At 58.4% G+C, this 18,813-nt stretch overlaps 1 protein-coding gene across 5 annotated transcripts in view; it reads right to left on the bottom strand.

Moving 5' to 3' along the window:
* Positions 1-18,813, bottom strand: part of SDK2 (sidekick cell adhesion molecule 2) — a 185,210-nt gene that overhangs the window by 80,760 nt on the left and 85,637 nt on the right. For all 5 annotated transcript variants that reach the window (XM_048818024.2, XM_048818026.2, XM_048818025.2 and 2 more), the window contains exon 2: positions 4,187-4,346. In XM_048818024.2, the coding sequence (XP_048673981.2) occupies positions 4,187-4,346 (160 nt within the window). The remainder of the gene's footprint in view (positions 1-4,186; positions 4,347-18,813) is intronic.

Here is an 18,813-nt window from a genome sequence, read left to right as displayed (position 1 = left end):
CCCGGATGTTTCAGCATCGAAGGAGAGTTTATAGAAATGCACAGGTGGCAGAGCAGCAAACCCAGCCTGATTCTAGCTCCCAGCTCTAGCCCTCTGTCTGGGAGTCCACACCCCGGTCGGGACACTCATCTCGCTCCCCACTCCAACAGTGCCCTCAAGTCCCCATCTTGGTGCCTCCCCTGACTGGTCAGTCCCCTGAGTCGGCTGTGCTAAGCGTCTTGGTGGGTTTGCCCCAGCTGCCCGCGGGGTGTGTGTGTGTGTGTGTGTGTGTGAGTCTGTCTGTCTGTCTCCTGGGCCTGCGGGTTGTCAGAAGCCCGAATGGGAGCATTTGTACCCACAGATCCCTAGCTCCCTCAAACTGGCAGCTGTGTTCCCATGACTGGCTGCAGTGTAGGGGGCTCCCAAGAACCCTGGGCTCTGCTGCCCTGGACAGGCCCCCCCCCCCACACTCCACGGGGCTGCTGCGGGCATCACGGTGGTGCCTCCCTCCCAATTCAGGGTGTAAGAGCTGGGGCGGGCGGGTCTGTTCTCACAGCAGGGGGCAGGGAAGGCTGAGGCGTGTGACGGGCTGCGTGTGAAACACCCACACGTTGTGCTGGTTCTTCCTCACCCACCTGGCCCCCACTCCACTGGGCAGCACCAGCTTCACTCTCGCCCTCTCACTGGCAATTTGTTCTATGCTTGTTGGCTTAGTGAGTGACACCCCCCTCCCCTGCCCTGCCCCAGAGAGTCACTGCAAGCCAAGTCTGGAGGGTCTTACGCTCGCTGCAGGATTGTGGCTAAGGCACTGGGCCAGTATTTGGGAGCTCTGGGTTCAATAGCCAGCTGCCTCTGTGACTGCAGGCAAGACCCTTTGCAGCTCTGTGCCTCAGTTTCCCTATCTATAACATGGGGAAAATGACACTTGCCCAGCTCCAGGGGCTTATGTAAAGACAAAGTCATTAATGATGGTGCGATGCCCAGATGCGATGGTGATGGGAGCTGCAGAGACATTGTTCACTCAGGCAAATGCCCCAAGAGGTTAGCTGGAGTGCAGAGCCCAGGAATGGGCCCTGGGTGCAGAGCGATGGGGTGTGACTCTGGCTTTCCCAGAGCTCGCTGCCTGTCTGGGCACAGCAGGGAGGGGTAATTTGACTCTTAGTTTGGCATTTTTTCTTGCAACCCCAGAATTTCAACTGGAAAAATAAACCTCAAAGCAGAAGCCCACCCCAGCCGCCCTGCGCAAGGTGCCCCCTCAGTCTGCCCGCGGAGTGCTCCCACGGACACGCCAGGGAGCTCAGCAAACCTTCCCGCATGCCGGGTCCCACTTTCAGCCTTGCAAGGAAAGCGAACGGCTCCAGACAGCTCCAGAAGTCAGATCCCACCCAGTGCAGCGAGGGCAGAGACTGGCATTCCTGAGCCTTCTGCTCCCACCCCCTCGGCTAACACAAAACAAAGTTACTTCCCTTCATAGCAGGCCGTGGGCCCAGCGGCCAACAATGGGGCCCTCAAGGCGACCGTCAGGGAGGGGATTTCACACGCGGGCCCATTGTCTGCGTTCCCAGGGTCCTGGACCACTTAGGAGTTGCTACGGCAACGAGAAGCTTTTGGATTTGATTACTTGAAATGGGGAATGGCTCATCTAGGGCTGAATTATTGATTAAAATAGAGAGGATGACACACATGGAGGAGAGGGGGAGAGGCGCCCGGCTTGATTTAAAGGTGAGCCTCGAGCGGCTGTGACTCCGGGCCAGTGGCTTTTCTTTCCGATTCCTCCCACCTGCCACGCGAGCCGGGGAGCTGGGAATAAAGCTGACAATGGGCCCCGGGGTCAGCGGGAGGGGCTATCATCGCCAGGCTGGAGGGGGTGGCGTTGCCAATCGCGGCGAAAGCTATCAATAATGGTCAAAGCACGGGACAACGTGAAGATGGCGAGCACCGGCTGAGTACACAGCTCTGCAATATTAGCATGCGGCGCTTTTCATCTTCAAAGCGCTCTGCCCAGCGTTAATGGATTAACAGAGCGGGATGCACGCCGCACACAGATCTACCGACCCAAATCAGCCCCCTGCCCGTTTGCTGTAGCCACCCGGGCAGGGGCTGTCTTTGGGTTACACGTGTGTCCGGCGCCTGGGGAAGCCAGGGGAAGCCTGGGGAAGCCTCCCGGAGGCCCCAGTCCCTTTTCTCCCAGGCCTCAGCTCTGGATCTTCCAAATCAAACAGTGTGACATAAATTCAACAGGTCAATCCGATCCTCTCCCCTGACAGGGGTCTTCTGTTGGAGCCAGCTCCTCACCAGAATTACCCCACACTGGCTGCCTGCCTGCCTGTCAAAGGCCTCACTGCTTCCTTCTCCTTCCTAGCCTGCTTCCTTCTCCTTCCTAGCCTGCTCCCTGCAGGATCACTCTTTGCAGGCCACCTGCCTGAGCCGGCTAGAAACCCGGTCCCAGCGGCTCATGCAGGATCTACTGACTTGCCGCAGTTCTGCTGGGCTCCTGCTGGCTTTTATGAGGACCAGGTGATCTTCAAGTTATCACCGGGTCCTTGGCCTCCCAGTCTCAGTGGGCGGCAGCTGATCAGTCCCAGGTGGGGTCAGCCTGGGACAGCCTAGCACAGTGAGGGCCCCATCCCTACCCGTGGCTTCCAGGTGCTACTGCACTATAATATTTCAACATCCAGTGGGTTTCCCCATGCCCCCCGGGTCCCGCACTCGCTCCCTGGGAACGTCTCGGCCATGGGGTGGTGCTGGTCCGGGGCAGAGGAAGTCCACAGCCAAACTGTTCCTGGGAAACGGGTTTTAAACCCTCCTGGGAAAGCAGGGACCTCAGCAGTCCCGGCAGGCTCCGGTTCCTGCCCCTTCTCCCTTGACAAACACGCAGGCCTCTCCAGACCGTGCCCTGGGTGTGCTGCATGCCAGCAGGGTCGCCTTGGCCTCTGCCCACTGCGCAGTCCGCATGCCGCTCTGCCTGAGCACTCCCTCCCGACGCCGGCCTGCTCAAATCTGCTTCCCCAGACGCGGCAAGGCAGCCCTTGGCATGCTCAGCAGCGTGCGCCGACCCAGGGGCACCACACGCACGGCTCCTTCCCTCCCACCCAGATGGACCAGAACCAGGGGCCAGGCCTGAGGAACCTCGGGGGGAGGGAGCCACGTCATTTGCCTAAAATGTGGCCGATACCAGCTGCTCTCATCTCCTGCAGAGGGGCAGCCAGCTGAGACTACAAGTCCCAGCATGCAACACTCCCCCTTAATCCCCTGTGCTGGGCCAAGATGGAGCACTGAATGCTGGGACCTGTAGTCTCCCCAGGCCGCACTCCACGGTCAAGGGGACGGCAGCCACAGATCGCATTGGCATGGCATTGGCATGGGCTGCACCGTGGCCACCTCGGCCCTGTCGATCCTGAGTCCCTGCTCAGCCACCTCCCAAAAGCCCCTGCCACAGTGTTCATGGGGCAGCCTGCAGGGCAACAGGTGGGCAGACTGCCCCCAACGGGCACAAGCCAGAGACTAGACCGTAGCGTCTGGGAGAAGGTGGTGAATCTGGGAATTAACTGTCAATTCCCACAGGCCTCTTGGACACCCATGGCCAGCACAGGGCAGTTGCCCACGCCCCAGGAAAACCACCGCCGGCACCTGCCACCCTCGCTGCCCAGCGGGGCCCTTAGCAAGGGACAGGAGCTCGGAGAACAAAGGGGGACACGTCTCCTGCTACTCTTCACTTTTTCCTCAGCCCTGGCCCTTTAGCCGCTCTCCAGTGCCTTGGATGTGGGGGCTGGTGCATCCCGGCACATCCTGGGGGCCCTGCCTGCTCCTCGATCGCTGATCAACCTACGGGGGCGGACGGCTGGCGACATTGTTAGCGATTTCCTGCCCTCGGGTGGATTGGGCCCAGGGATGTGGGGAGAGGGCAACGTCACTTCATCTTGGCTCCGAGCTTGTCCCTGCATCCCACCTCCCCAGCAAGCCACCCCCTCTGTGGGCCCAGACCACGGGGGAGCTCGTCCGCTTTACAGGACCCTTATGTGCCCTCACCTGGGGTCCCCCAGCGCTTGGGACGCCCCGGCCAGCTCCCCTCGCTCCACCCCACAACAGCCTGAGCAGAAGAAACAGTCAAGACGCGGAAGCCTCCCCAGCGCCGTTGCTGAGGAAAGGTCCCGGCAGTTCCCCACCGGGGCGGGGCAGGGCAGGGCGGGCGCAGGGGCTGGCTCACCTGTATTCCAGAGAGAACTTGGCCAGCTCCTTGTTGTTGTGAAGCCACTTGAACTCCAGGGGCCAGCTGCCCTCGGCCATGCAGGTCAGGACCAAGCGGTTCCCTTCCAGGTGGACCTGGCTCCGGACCGGCTCCGTTTTGAAATATGGCGAAACGTCATCTAGAAAGAGAGGCAAAGGGGGCAAAATGAAACCCACTGGATCCCCAGAGCACCCCACGGGGCCCCCGTCCCCTCTCACGGTGCATACACCTCCCCATGGTACCCACAGCATTGCAGGCGCCGGACACCAGGCCGAACAGCAACTGGTAGGAGTCACGCCCTCCCAAGGCCAGCCTCAGCCCCGTCAGGTGAGCACACGCCAGCCCAGCTGCCTCCCTGAGCCACTGGCAGGTGCCTCCGTTGACTCCAGCAGAGCTGCCCTGCGGGGAGGTGGGGGCTGCACTGCTGGGCATTGGGCCCTGGGCTGGCTTGAGACTGAGGCCTCCTCTTCGCTCGTTCGGCCTGGACGGTCAGAGCCCCATGGTCCTGGGCAGGAGGACGCAAGGATTACCTGGGGGGACTGAAGCCCTGGGAGGTGAAGAGCCTTGCCCGGGGCACACCGGCACTCAGTGGCAGAGAGGAAGTTGATCTCTTGACTCTCAGCCCAGTGCTGTACCCCAAGGCCACTTTCCCTCTCCCAGGGCTGCCAGGCACAGGGGCAGCACTTCTCCAGCGACCCTTGCGCCATCCCGGGACCCCATGACACACCTTGGCCAGTCTCAGTCCTGCTTTACAGCTGGGGAAACCAAGGGCAGGTGGCCCGGTTCAGGGACAGAGCTGGGACGAGAACCCAGGAGTCCTGTTCAAACCGTCAGAGCCATCTCCCTCCCTCAATGGGGGTAAATCCCTGGGACCTGGACTCTCAATCCCATGCCTTAACCCGCCTCCCAGCCCCCTGCTCTAACCTCCCTTGTCACCATGCTAACCAGCCCAGCCCACTGTTGCCAGAACAGGGGGCAGCTCGTTATGCCGGAGCTGGGAGGGGGGCAGGACTGGGAGAGGTGGGGGTTGGGTTTCCACAGAGAAAACCCCCTCAACGGAGCTGCTGGGGGTCTACCCCAATGTCCCTCCACTGGCTGACAGTGCCGCGGTCTGGCCGGGCTGGTGGCTGAGAGACGGAGCCAATTCTCTCCTCTGCATACGCAGGATGGAGCTGTCAGGACTCCTACCAAAAAAAGCCAGTGCAGCCCCCGAGACCCGCCCGGGCTGGGCCTCACTGACGCAATTTCAGCCCCAGCCTCGCTCTCTGGAAGTCCCCCCCCTTGCCAACCTGACCCCTCCTGCGCAGCAGGGTAGAGGCCCTGGCACATGTCTGGGTGGGGAAGGAGGTTTGGAAAGGGGCCGGGGTGGGCAGGGGCGAAAGGCACGGGGGATGGAGAAGGAGCAAGTGAGAGGGGGGGAGTAAGGGGACTTTGAAGGGCTTGTTCGTTCCAGCCACCTTGTGCTTAAAAGAGCCCTGCCAAGGCTGAGATGAGACCTGGGGACGTCTTTGCCCCGGGGAAGATTTCTCCTGCGCTGACAGTGGAGGCTTCCATGCTGCGGCCAGGGAGATAATGACGCTTTGGTGCCAGGGGGTCTCAGAGCCCTTTGCAAACCTCCTCCCCACCCCGCCAGGCCGGGCAGGAGCTGTACCCCTGTTTCCCAGCACAGGGGAACCCCGAGGACATCACCCACAGTCACACAAGGGGGGTATGGAACCCAGACATCCCAGGCCCCCAGACACATGCTCAGGCTGTGAAACCAAGCGTTCTCTATCCTAGGCAATGTCGGGGGCACACGCCAATAGACCGTGTCCCGTGAACATCTCCCTGGCCACTAGCCATCGCCCTGACACCACTACCCCTCGCATTCCACACCCCGCCTTCCACTGACCATCAACCAGACATCACTACCCCTCGCATTCGGCACACCGCCTTCCACTGGCCATCAACCAGACATCACTACCCCTCGCATTCGGCACCCTGCTTTCCACTGGCCATCAACCAGACACCACTACCCCTCGCATTCGGCACCCCGCCTTCCACTGGCCATCAACCAGACACCACTACCCCTCGCATTCGGCACACCGCCTTCCACTGGCCATCAACCAGACATCACTACCCCTCGCATTCGGCACCCCGCCTTCCACTGACCATCAACCAGACATCACTACCCCTCGCATTCGGCACACCGCCTTCCACTGGCCATCAACCAGACATCACTACCCCTTGCATTCGGCACCCTGCTTTCCACTGGCCATCAACCAGACACCACTACCCCTCGCATTCGGCACCCCGCCTTCCACTGGCCATCAACCAGACACCACTACCCCTCGCATTCGGCACCCTGCTTTCCACTGGCCATCAACCAGACACCACTACCCCTCGCATTCCACACCCTGCCTTCCACTGACCATCAACCAGACATCACTACCCCTCGCATTCGGCACACCGCCTTCCACTGGCCATCAACCAGACATCACTACCCCTTGCATTCGGCACCCTGCTTTCCACTGGCCATCAACCAGACACCACTACCCCTCGCATTCGGCACCCTGCTTTCCACTGGCCATCAACCAGACACCACTACCCCTCTCATTCGGCACCCCGCCTTCCACTGACCATCAACCAGACATCACTACCCCTCGCATTCGGCACCCCGCCTTCCACTGACCATCAACCAGACACCACTACCCCTCGAATTCGGCACCCCGCCTTCCAGTGGCCATCAACCAGACACCACTACCCCTCGCATTCGGCACCCCGCCTTCCACTAACCATCAACCAGACACCACTACCCCTCGCATTCGGCACCCCGCCTTCCACTAACCATCAACCAGACACCACTACCCCTCGCATTCGGCACACCGCCTTCCACTGGCCATCAACCAGACATCACTACCCCTTGCATTCGGCACCCTGCTTTCCACTGGCCATCAACCAGACACCACTACCCCTCGCATTCGGCACCCTGCTTTCCACTGGCCATCAACCAGACACCACTACCCCTCGCATTCGGCACCCCGCCTTCCACTGACCATCAACCAGACACCACTACCCCTCGCATTCGGCACCCCGCCTTCCACTGACCATCAACCAGACACCACTACCCCTCGCATTCGGCACCCCGCCTTCCACTGGCCATCAACCAGACACCACTACCCCTCGCATTCGGCACCCCGCCTTCCAGTGGCCATCAACCAGACACCACTACCCCTCGCATTCGGCACCCCGCCTTCCACTAACCATCAACCAGACACCACTACCCCTCGCATTCGGCACCCCGCCTTCCAGTGGCCATCAACCAGACACCGCTACCCCTCGCATTCGGCACACCGCCTTCCACTGACCATCAACCAGACATCACTACCCCTCGCATTCGGCACCCCGCCTTCCACTGACCATCAACCAGACACCACTACCCCTCGCATTCGGCACCTCGCCTTCCACTGGCCATCAACCAGACACCACTACCCCTCTCATTCGGCACACCGCCTTCCACTGACCATCAACCAGACATCACTACCCCTCGCATTCGGCACCCCGCCTTCCACTGACCATCAACCAGACACCACTACCCCTCGCATTCGGCACACCGCCTTCCACTGACCATCAACCAGACACCACTACCCCTCGCATTCGGCACCCCGCCTTCCACTGGCCATCAACCAGACACCACTACCCCTCGCATTCGGCACCTCGCCTTCCACTGGCCATCAACCAGACATCACTACCCCTCGCATTCGGCACCCCGCCTTCCACTGGCCATCAACCAGACACCACTACCCCTCGCTTTCGGCACCCCGCCTTCCACTGGCCATCAACCAGACACCACTACCCCTCGCATTCGGCACACCGCCTTCCACTGACCATCAACCAGACACCACTACCCCTCGCATTCGGCACCCCGCCTTCCACTGGCCATCAACCAGACACCACTACCCCTCGCATTCGGCACCCCGCCTTCCACTGGCCATCAACCAGACACCACTACCCCTCGCATTCGGCACCCCGCCTTCCACTGGCCATCAACCAGACACCACTACCCCTCGCATTCGGCACCTCGCCTTCCACTGGCCATCAACCAGACATCACTACCCCTCGCATTCGGCACCCTGCTTTCCACTGACCATCAACCGGACACCACTACCCCTCGCATTCGGCACCCCGCCTTCCACTAACCATCAACCAGACACCACTACCCCTCGCATTCGGCACCCCGCCTTCCACTGGCCATCAACCAGACACCACTACCCCTCGCATTCGGCACCCCGCCTTCCACTGGCCATCAACCAGACACCACTACCCCTCGCATTCGGCACCCCGCCTTCCACTAACCATCAACCAGACACCACTACCCCTCGCATTCGGCACCCCGCCTTCCACTGGCCATCAACCAGACACCACTACCCCTCGCATTCGGCACCCCGCCTTCCACTGGCCAACAACCAGACACCACTACGCCTTGCATTTGGCGCTTCCCCACCCTCTGGCTGTCCGCCGGACACCCCCCGCCTCGCATTCCGCACCTCCTCTCCCACTGGCCTTCGCCCATGTGATGCCGGCAGACCAAGCCCCAGCTCATGCCAAGGTCCTCACGTTTCCACTGGACACTGACAGATCTGGCCCTGGAATCCGCCGGGCCCGCTGGCAGGTTAATATTGATCAAACCAGTATTAGAATGCGAAGGAAGCGTTCAGACGCTGTCAAATGCTTGTGAGCGTCTGCCTGAATTAACCTCACTGGCAGCGTCTGTGCTCCGTACTGCAGTGTAATGTTTGAGAAGGCGTAGCGTGAGCCTCTGTGACCGGCTGAATGACTCTGCAGGGGAGGGACATTCATTAGGGAGAGGCGTTGCTCTTCAAGGGAAATTGTTCCGCCCCTCCCAAAAGAGGAGCCCCATCAATGCCAGACGGGCTCTGGGTCCATCTGACAAGTGGAAACTCCCCACGTCTGGATTGGGGAGTAGCCAACGAAAGGACCAAAGACTCTTATCGTTGCTCTCCTCCCTGGGAAGATGAGTCTTGCCAGTGGACTCCTCGCAGCACATGGAAGGCGGGGTAAAAAACCCAGACCAAAGGAACTGAGGATCTTTGTGGTGCTTCGACTCAGGGGGGGAGAGGGAGGGGAGGTGTTTCTAGGCATGGCTGAGGTAGCCCTAAAGGACAAATCAAGCTTGCTTCTCTGGCAGGGTTCTGGTGTCTCCTGGAACGCAGGACACCGTGAGGGCCTTTAGAGCAGTGGGTCTCAACCAGGATTATGCATAGCCCTGGGGGTACGCAGCGGCCTTCCTGGGCATGCAACAACTCATCTAGCTATTTGCCTCGTTTGACAACAGGCTTCATAAAATGCACTAGCGCAGTCAGTACCAACTAAAATTTCATCCAACGACTTGTTTATCCTGCTCTATCGCCTGTACGCGGAAATGGAAGGGCAGGAGTTATATTCCCCTGGATTTATTTTATAATTCTATGGTAAAAAGGAGAAAGGAAGTGATTTGTCAGTAACCGTGTGGCGGTGACACTTTTGTGTTTTTATGTCTGATTTTCTAAGCAAGTAGTTTTGAAGTGAGGTGAAACCTGGGGGTACACGAGACTAATCAGACTCCGGAAAGGGGGACGGGAGTCTGGAAAGGTTGAGAGCCGCTGCTCCAGAGGGCTCCCACTCAATTCCTATCCCACCCTATCACTCTCCAGCAGGTCACCCTGTGTAAGCGGCTTTACTGACACTAGCCAATTCGTGCTCCCATTGGCCCGGCCTGAGCCGACACAGCTAGAGGAGAGTGAGCTGGGCATCCTTCCTCCTTTGCAGCAGCGAAACCACCGGCCGTGGTGATCCAGCACCATTAAGGACTTCCTGCTTTCAACACACAAACTGCGCCAATTAGATCTGGGAATAGTGGAAAGAACTTGGGACACCTAGGAAATCACAGCAGTCATCCCACTGCTGGTGGAAAATCCTGGCATGAGTGGGGACGGAATTTGGATCTTGCCACCTGAACTAACGGAGAATCCCCATTAGTGATTAACAGTACGGGTTCTATGAAACACAACTGAGCAGTTCTGATCCATTCACTAGATTGCAGCGGTTTCACAGACACAGCTGGATCCATTACAAGATGAACCCCCCCCACACTCCCGCAGTCACTCTTTAAACTAGAGGTGGCTGGCATGGGCCTACATTAATCTGGTTACCCCGAGAAGCCACCCCCAGTAATCACACAGCTCAGAAACCTCCCTCCACCTCTCCCCTCCAAGCCATTTTTGCAGCCATATCGACAGGAGCTTAGTCCATCTAGGGCTTATTTAAGCTGCTTTGTTTCCTTTATTCCCCGCTCCCTTTGCAGCAGCTCAGATGGTGCTGGACTTTTAACACTGGGGGCTGGGGAGTTGCAGGCTGAGCGAGAGAAGAAGAAACAGTCGCTCCTCTCTGGTTTTATTTGCTAAGGAACCTCTAAATTGAAACACACAGCTCCATTTTCGGTTTAACAAATGGAAGCCCTTATACTTCAAAGGCACAATCATATTCCCCAGCAGCCTTCAAGTGTGCTTTGAATTGCAGTTTTATTTTATTTATTTACGGGGGGGCGAGGGGGTGGGAGAAAATAAACACGGCGCACAAAATCCACTGCCCTTAGTTCTTGTCATCAGCAGTTTGTTTGATGACAATAGCAGCCCTGGCCCCCCCGGGATTGAACGCCCCTTCCCCGCTGGGGGCCCGCTTCACAGCAAACAACAGGGCGGGGGAAGGAGGGGGTGCGCATGGAACTAAAAGGCTCTCAGCTTCTTTCATACGGGGCAGTTCGCTTGCAGGTGGGCATTTGGACTTCCTGGCTTCTCTCGTCCACGGACCAAACTCAGGACTGTCAGCGTAAAGGCGGCAGAATGTCTCCGGTGAGCCAAAGGCGTCGGGCTCTCACCCCAGGGCAGGCAAGCGCCATGGTTCCCCCTGTGCCCAGAGGACAGCGGTCACAAGCCCCGCTCCCAGGACAGCAGGGATTCTATGGCCACCCCAGCACAGACAGGGGAAGCTAATCTGAATACATGCTAGCTGGCCATGGACTGGGTCAAATGCACCCAGATAACAGGAGATTTATTCCCTAGTCTAGATTTGCCTTCTCTGGCCTTCAAGATTGCCCTGCAGCATGCAGCTGCCTACCAGGTGCATTGTGATGACTGGAAAGTGCTTTGAAACCCAGGGACAAAGGGCACCGCCCGGAGTCCCTGGCCCAGATCACTCTGAAGACAGCAAAGCCCCAGCCGCACCAAGGAACAGGCCAATAATGAACGGGATTGGTGTGTTTCAGGGCGCCCTGCATGGCAGCGAGGGGTCTGAGCTCTCTCTCGTGCTCCATCCTCTTGGGGGTTTCAAATTCACCCCTAAACATATCCTCTGCCGCCGGACTGTCTGCCCCCAGAATGTCCAGTGCTGGCTAATCTTCCTTCGCTTTTATTTTCAATCTAATCTTTCTTGAAAAAGAAAAGCAAAAGAAGAAAGAAAGAGAAAACGCCTTCATCTTTTCCACCCTCCCCCCGGCATAAGTCAAGCTCTTTAGCTTAAGCAAAACTGCTAAGTGTTGAGAACTGAGAGGAAAACAATAAATTGATGCCAATCTACAATACAAATGCCCTCTGTCTGCCATCCAGCAGCATTCCTAACAGTGGAGGGGGATCAGAGGCATGCCCCCTTGGCAGAGAGCGCACGGGATAAACACATCTCAGGGGGCATGAAAGGCACTTGCGCCCATTCGGCTGGCTGAAATGCGCCAGCTGGAGCTGGCTGCTCTGACAGGCTGGCTCCCAAACGAAAGGGAAGGAAATAAACATGACAGACACCGTCCCTCACCCCCCCCCTTTCATTTCTGGAGGTGCTATCTAGGAACCGAGTAGCCATGTCTGGTTTGTGACCTGCTATGGCCATGGCTAGCAGACAGCCAGCCTGCAAAGAAACTGCTATGGAAAGTTGGCTCTGCAAACAGGGATGTGACTGACCACAGAACAGGCCGTACAGAATAAGGAGTAGCAGCAATACCTGGCCCCAACCCAGCCACTTGCACCGGTGTGTCTCAATGCATTTGTCCCACAAGCCCCCTGCACGTGGAAATCCCATGGCATTCAGTGGGGAAACTAGGCACTGAGGAGTTTGCAGCTGGATCACACCCAAAGGAAAGCAAGCAGCATTAGCCCCATTTCACAGATGGGAAAACCGAGGCATAGAGCAGGGACGTGACTTGCCTAAGGCCACCCACTGAATCAATGGCATTGCTGGGACTAGAACCCAGGTCCCCTCCATAAGCTAACCTACAAAGTCCCACCACGCTGCAGCCTCACAAGCCCATGTGACAGCTCACCGGGGAGGCTGCGTCCTGGAGAAGTCAGGAGAGCTGGGAAAACTGGTCCTCCATAATAACTTGGCGAGCTGCTTCACTGACGTCCTGGGTCTCGTCTCCTGGATGAGACGAGCCAGGGAAGGAACTGACAGCTGCTGGTGTACCCAGAGCTGGTCCCTGGATGAGTGGCCTCTCAGGCTGCTCTGCTCCCAGTCCCACCTCACCCTTCAGCCCCTCAAGGCAGTATTTGGGCCTGGAGCACGTCCTGCATTCACTCCTGGGAAAGGAGATGGTGCCAGAGAGCTGAGACCCTGACGCTCTCTGGCCCTGCCCAGAGCAAGTCTACGAGATGCAACCCGGTGTGATCTCAGGGGCAGCGCCTGCCACCCCACGGCCCGACGCTATCCGTCAGGAGGGATCAGGGGCACGCAGTGGCCGGGCCGACACGGAGCCTCACGCTCTCACCCAAGCAGCTGGGTCACTCCAGCTTGGGCAGTGCACGTGGTCCTACTCATCCAACACGCACGCTGCCGAAGGGAAGACCCAGCTCCGCCCCACCCCCAGCTAAAAGATCGGCTCCTCCAGTTATCACGGAGTCCCCGGGCGATGCTCTGAACTGCTCCCTACGAAGCCAGGCAGGACTCTGGGGAAGTCTCCTATCTGTGAGCAGACTGTCTGCAGGGCTAAAAGCTCACACGGCTTCCACCTTCCTGGTTCTGACCTCGGAGCATTCAGCATCCTCTGCCCCTCCGTGCGCTTCCCACAGGCGGGCTCCTGGGGAAGCCAGAGGGTCCTGCCCCCCAACTTCACAGTCAGACGTGACTCTCAGCCAGCCAGTAAAACAGAAGGTTTATTAGATGACAGGAAGATGGTCTAAACCAGTGCTTGTAGGTGCAGAGAACAGGACCCCTCAGCTGGGTCCATTTTGGGGGGCAGTGAGCCAGACAACCACGTCTGCACTTCATTCCTCCTCCCCAGCCAGCCCCAAACTGAAACTCTCTCCAGCCCCTCCTCCTCTGGGCTTTGTCCCTTTCCCGGGCCAAGAGGTCACCAGATTCCTTTGTTCTCCAACCCTTTAGCTCTCACCTGGCAGGGGGGGAAGGGCCCAGGCCACCAGTGGCCAGGACACAGAGTGTTGCCATTTATGTACACTGGCCCTTTGCTCTGCAACAATTACACCCCCTTATCCCACCACCTAGAGACTTAAGAAATGCATAGGGGAAACTGAGGGACTCCTACAGTATTCAGAGGAAACATTAAGAACAGTCCCACTTCGTCACAATAATCTATTGTCTAGTGCTTGTCAGACAGCAGGGCTCCTGTCCCATCCCTGCGGACCCTGTTTCACCGCTGGGCTGATCTAACTGTCAGGGAGCCTTCCCTGATCACCTCCTCATCTCATCCCCCCCAGGGGCACCCCATTCACACCCTAGGTAGATTTAGCTCCTCCAATCTCCCCTGTCAATGGCACCAAACCCCCTCCCAATCACTCCAGGGCTCGTCTTCCCTACAGATTTAACTCCTGTTGTCCCCGCAGTCATCCTGTCCACACACTCCTGTCTCCAACGCCTCCTCCCACGGCTGATTCCAGTACAATGGGCAAGGCCCCGCTCAGCGTGCCAAACACAACCAGAATCTGGCCTTCTCCCAGCAGACCTGCCGGATGCTCTGCTAAAATCCAAATATACTGCATCATCTGCTTGCCTGTCCCTCGCTAATCTGCTGCTGGGCCGATGCTAACACAGCACCCTCCCGTAGCATCGATGAGCATTTCTGGTTAGAGCTGAGATCCCGGCTAGCTGCGCTAGCCAGGTAACTCCGCACCTGGTTTCAACACAGATAGAAAGCCCCCCAAGTCTGCTCCTCCGGGGGACAGGGTCTGGCAGGAGAAAGCAGATTGAGCCAGCTCGGGTCCTAGCCACCCCCTAGAGGTGTCAGCCTAGCCGTTCCCCCCACACCTCCTCCCACGCAGCTTGTCTATAGCCCCGCACCTGTCCTGGCTGCCTCCTGGGAGGGCAGGAGGGGGGCTGGGTGCAGGGTGGCGGTTACACTGAATGACCCCCCCCCCCCCCCACACACACACACACTCTCTCCCCACCGAAGCCGTTACCACAGGCGGGCGACCCGGCGGCCCCTCCACTCTCCAGACGAAGCAGTTAATCAAAGCCAATTCCAGGCCCATTCGCAGGGCAGCCCGGTAATTGTGAGGCTGGGAACGAGATCGGAGAGGAAGATTGGACCAAGGGGGGGCGGCGGAGGGTGCTGGGGGCAGTGGCTCTGAAATGAGCAAGGCCCAAATGGACTGGTTACAGATGAATGGCAAACAGGATCAGCAGCAGAAAACCCAAGAGGTGGGGGCAGGTGTGGGGGGGAGGGATACGGGTTGCGGGGAGGCGGGTCTGCATGGGGAGAGAATTACGGACACTGACACTGTGCTCAGCCTGCTCCATGCCTGGCGGCGGGGGGCAGGCTGGGCTTGGGGGCTCCCCCTGAGGGGCGAGAGGCCACCGCCTGGAAAGTGTGGACAACCCAGGCCAGGGAGCGCACTCGGCCTCTGGGGATGGGCAGAGTCCTGTGCCCCGCAGCCCAAGTCTCCCTTTCTGGCTGCTACAGGATCCAGTCCCACTCACGACAGGGCGGGGTGGGCCAGGCTTTCTTTGCTGACAGGCTGAGACCTCCCACCCCAGAAGGCATCAGCAGCCAGGATCCGGGCTCCAGAATTCCCAGCCCCCCAAGTCTAAGGCGCAGGCCACGAGCAGCAGACGGACTTCGAGCAACGCAAGAGCTCTGGGGCTTGTGACGAAGTGGGACTGTTCTTAATGTTTCCTCTGAATAGTGTGGGGGTGCCTCAGTTTCCCCTAGGCAGTTCTTAAGTATCTAGGGGGTGGGGTAAGCATGTATGATCATTGCAGAGCCCTAGAGGGCAGGTGTGTGCAGGGGTCTGGACACAGAGAATGGCCGACACCCTGTTTCCTGGCAACTGATGGCCTGGGCCCTTCCCCCCTGCAAGGTGAGAGCTAAAGGGTTGGAGAACAAAGGAATCAGGTGACCTCCTGGCCCGGGAAAGGAACAAAGCCCAGAGGAGGAGGGGCTGGAGGGGAGTTTCAGTTTGGGGCTGGCTGGGACATGGAGTGAAGTGCAGACGTGGTTGTCTGGCTCACTGCCCCCCAAAATGGACCCAGCTGAGGGGTCCCGTTCTCTGCACCTGCAAGCTCTGTTTTAGACCATGTTCCTGTCGTCTAATAAACCTTCTGTTTTACTGGCTGGCTGAGAGTCACGTCTGACTGCGAAGTTGGGGTGCAGGACCCTCTGGCTTCCCCAGGAGCCCCGCCTGAGCGGACTCGCTGGGGGAAGCACACGGAGAGGCAGAGGATGCTGAATGCTCCGAGGTCAGACCCAGGAAGGTGGAAGCCGGGTGAGCTGTGTGTCCTGAAGACAGGCTGCTCACAGAAAGGCGACTACCCCAGAGTCCTGACTGACTTCATGGGGAGCAGTTCCAGAGCATCGCCCAGGGACTCCGTGACAGGGCTGGTCCGAGACACTCGAGGGCTGAGGCCTGGCATCTTCAGGGCACCCAGGCAGCCCCTCCCTGTGCCAAGCCGAGATCCCATTCCAGCTGTGGGGGGCACGGAGCGATTGCCTCCCCAGTCGGTCCCGCGGCAGTCTGCACACCTCCGAATCTGATCGCAAACAGCAAGCTCTCTTCTTGCCGCTTTGAAGCCCCTCCGCCATCTGTTCTGTGTTAAAGGGTGAAAGGCAGCACAGAGGCGGAGAAGTGGCGTGTAATTCTGCTACTGATCATGCCATGGGTATGCGCTCGCGAAGGTCACGGCAGCCTTTTTACGGCAGCTAGTTCTGTGTTCCCCCGCCCTAGCCCCATCTGCTGAGAGCCCACCAGCAAGCAGCAGGGACTTCAGCAACACTGGGAACTCATCTCGGCTCTGGGCCGAGACTGGGAGGGGACAGTGGAATGCTGGGAGATACAGATCTGAAAAGCTTAATCTCTCTAATAGCACGGATCCGAATTCCTCACTCAACACTGAAATGCAGCCACCTCTTGGGTGGGACACAGCCGCTATTTAACCACCACACCGCCACACTGCACAGAGATTGCTCATGCAGCACTGAAATGCAGCCACCTCTGGGGTGGGGTGCAGCAGCCATTTAACCACCACACTGCAACACTGCACAGAGATTGCTCACTCAGTGCTGAAATGCAGCCAGCTTTGGACAGAGCCCGCACAGCTCTTCCAAGTTCTAGGCGAGTTCCTCAAGGTTTGTCTGCCTTTCTGGCACCCCAAATGTCCCATGATGTCTTTCATAGGAGTGCGGGAGTTTCCCCAGCCCGGCTTTCCGGTCTTCATGGTGTTGTGCTGTGCATTGGCGGTTGCCACCCTCCACCCCAGAGGTGGCTGCAATTGAGTGGTGTGGGCACAGTGTGACCTGAAACCCTTATTATCCTCCCTCAGACACTCTCCTCGTTTGCATGCTGAGGCTTTCCTTGCTCCTTCCCCCCTGGAGTCCTCCAGCCCCCCTCCGTGATGACGAGGATGGTTGCTGTGGAAATGACGAGGTGGCAGCTGGTGGGAATGGAGGGGGGCTTGGATTTCAGGTGGGACTGGGAGAGGAAGCAGCAGGCGCCAAGGGAACCTGAGCCAGAGGGAGCCGGAGGCCTGCAGCAAGCCCTAAACGACTGAGGAGGAGGAGGCAGGCTGCTCGCAAGATCAACCCGCTCCCAGCCGGCCATCTCCCCTCACAGGTCCCGCTCTGGCGCCTGCCGAAACCAAGCCAGACTCCCCTGGACTTCACGGGGAGCAGGTTCAGCACCAACATCCTGACTTTGAAGGCTGCTGCCTCCTCGCCTCCCGCTGAATGCCAGGACAGCTCGGGAGGGGTGCAGGCAGCAGGGCCGTGTCGGTGTCCAGTGCCCCGCTCCGCTCAGACTGTCACCGGCTGGAGGTTCCTGACCAGGGAACAGGCCTGCCAGCTAAGGCTCTGGCTTAGGACTCCCAGGTTCAGCTCCTGACTCTGCCACTGCCTCTCTGTGTGCCCTTGGGCACATCACTTTGTCTCTGGGCCCCCCATAAGGCCACTGATCCCTCCTTTGAGGCAGTCACTCAACCATTGGGTGTCCATCCAGCACCTAGCACAATGGGGCTTCGATCTCAGCTGCAGCCTCGCGGTGCTGTTGCAATTCAAACAATGAATAATAATAAATGGAGGCCGATTTGGTGCCCCAGCGTTCCGACAAACCCTCGTTTTCTGCCTCGCCACCGCGGCGTTTGGAACCTGGCGCCCTGGAGTGACGTCGTTACCATCCCGGCTGAGGCCGAGAAAGGAGCCTGCTGACGAACGTTGTCTAGCTCGTTAATGGGAAGCTGCAACAGCAAAGTCTTAATAAAACAAAAATAAACCAATCCCACTAGTGAGCAACGAGAGACAGCACAGGCTGGGTGTGAGCAAGAGGAGCACTCTGAGGTGCAGCTCTGTAATTCAGGTATCATCAATTTAGTTACTGAACTGGAATAAAAGCGAGATCTGAGGCTGGGAGATTTCTGGGCCTCCAATTTACATGCAGCAAAGTTCTTTCCCTGGAAATTTTCCATGTAGATTCTTTTTTGATGCCCCTAGACATGAGCACGAGCTCCTGGAGTTTGATGGCAGAGCGTGTGAATTTTTGCACTCAGGTGGCTCAATTTGAAAAGGAGGAGACAGAGGGGGAGGAATACAAAATTACTCTGAGATGCTCCTGGGGGAGAGAGAAGAAAACCTGGCTTGGTAACGGGGAGATGATGGGAGGGAACACGCGGGGGTGAGCGAAGGAGGATCTCTGGTGGTTCGGGCACTAGCCTGGGTCTAGGAAGAGCTGGGTTCAATTCCCTGCTCTGACATCTCCCTGCGTCACCTTGAGCACTTCGCATTATAGCTCTGTGCCTCAGTTTCCCATGGGTGCAATGGGGATAACAGCAGAGTGTGCGACAGGCACAAGGGTCCGGGAGCCACCCTGGAGCCTGCAGAGGGCCCAGCACAGCGGGAAGCACCATGGTACAAATCACGAGTCACATAGTGCAGCCAGGTTTCAGAGTAGCAGCCGTGTTAGTCTGTATTCGCAAAAAGAAAAGGAGGACTTGTGGCACCTTAGAGACTAACCAATTTATTTGAGCATAAGCTTTCGTGAGCTACAGCTCACTTCATCGGATGCATACTGTGGAAAGTGTAGAAGATCTTTTATCCACACAAAGCATGAAAAAATACCTCCCCCCACCCCACTCTCCTGCTG

Source organism: Caretta caretta, chromosome 14 (genome assembly GCF_965140235.1).
Source record: "Caretta caretta isolate rCarCar2 chromosome 14, rCarCar1.hap1, whole genome shotgun sequence".
NCBI lineage: Eukaryota > Metazoa > Chordata > Testudines > Cheloniidae > Caretta > Caretta caretta.
Note: the sequence above shows the minus strand (reverse complement) of the source record. Positions and strands in the feature narration are given on the sequence as shown.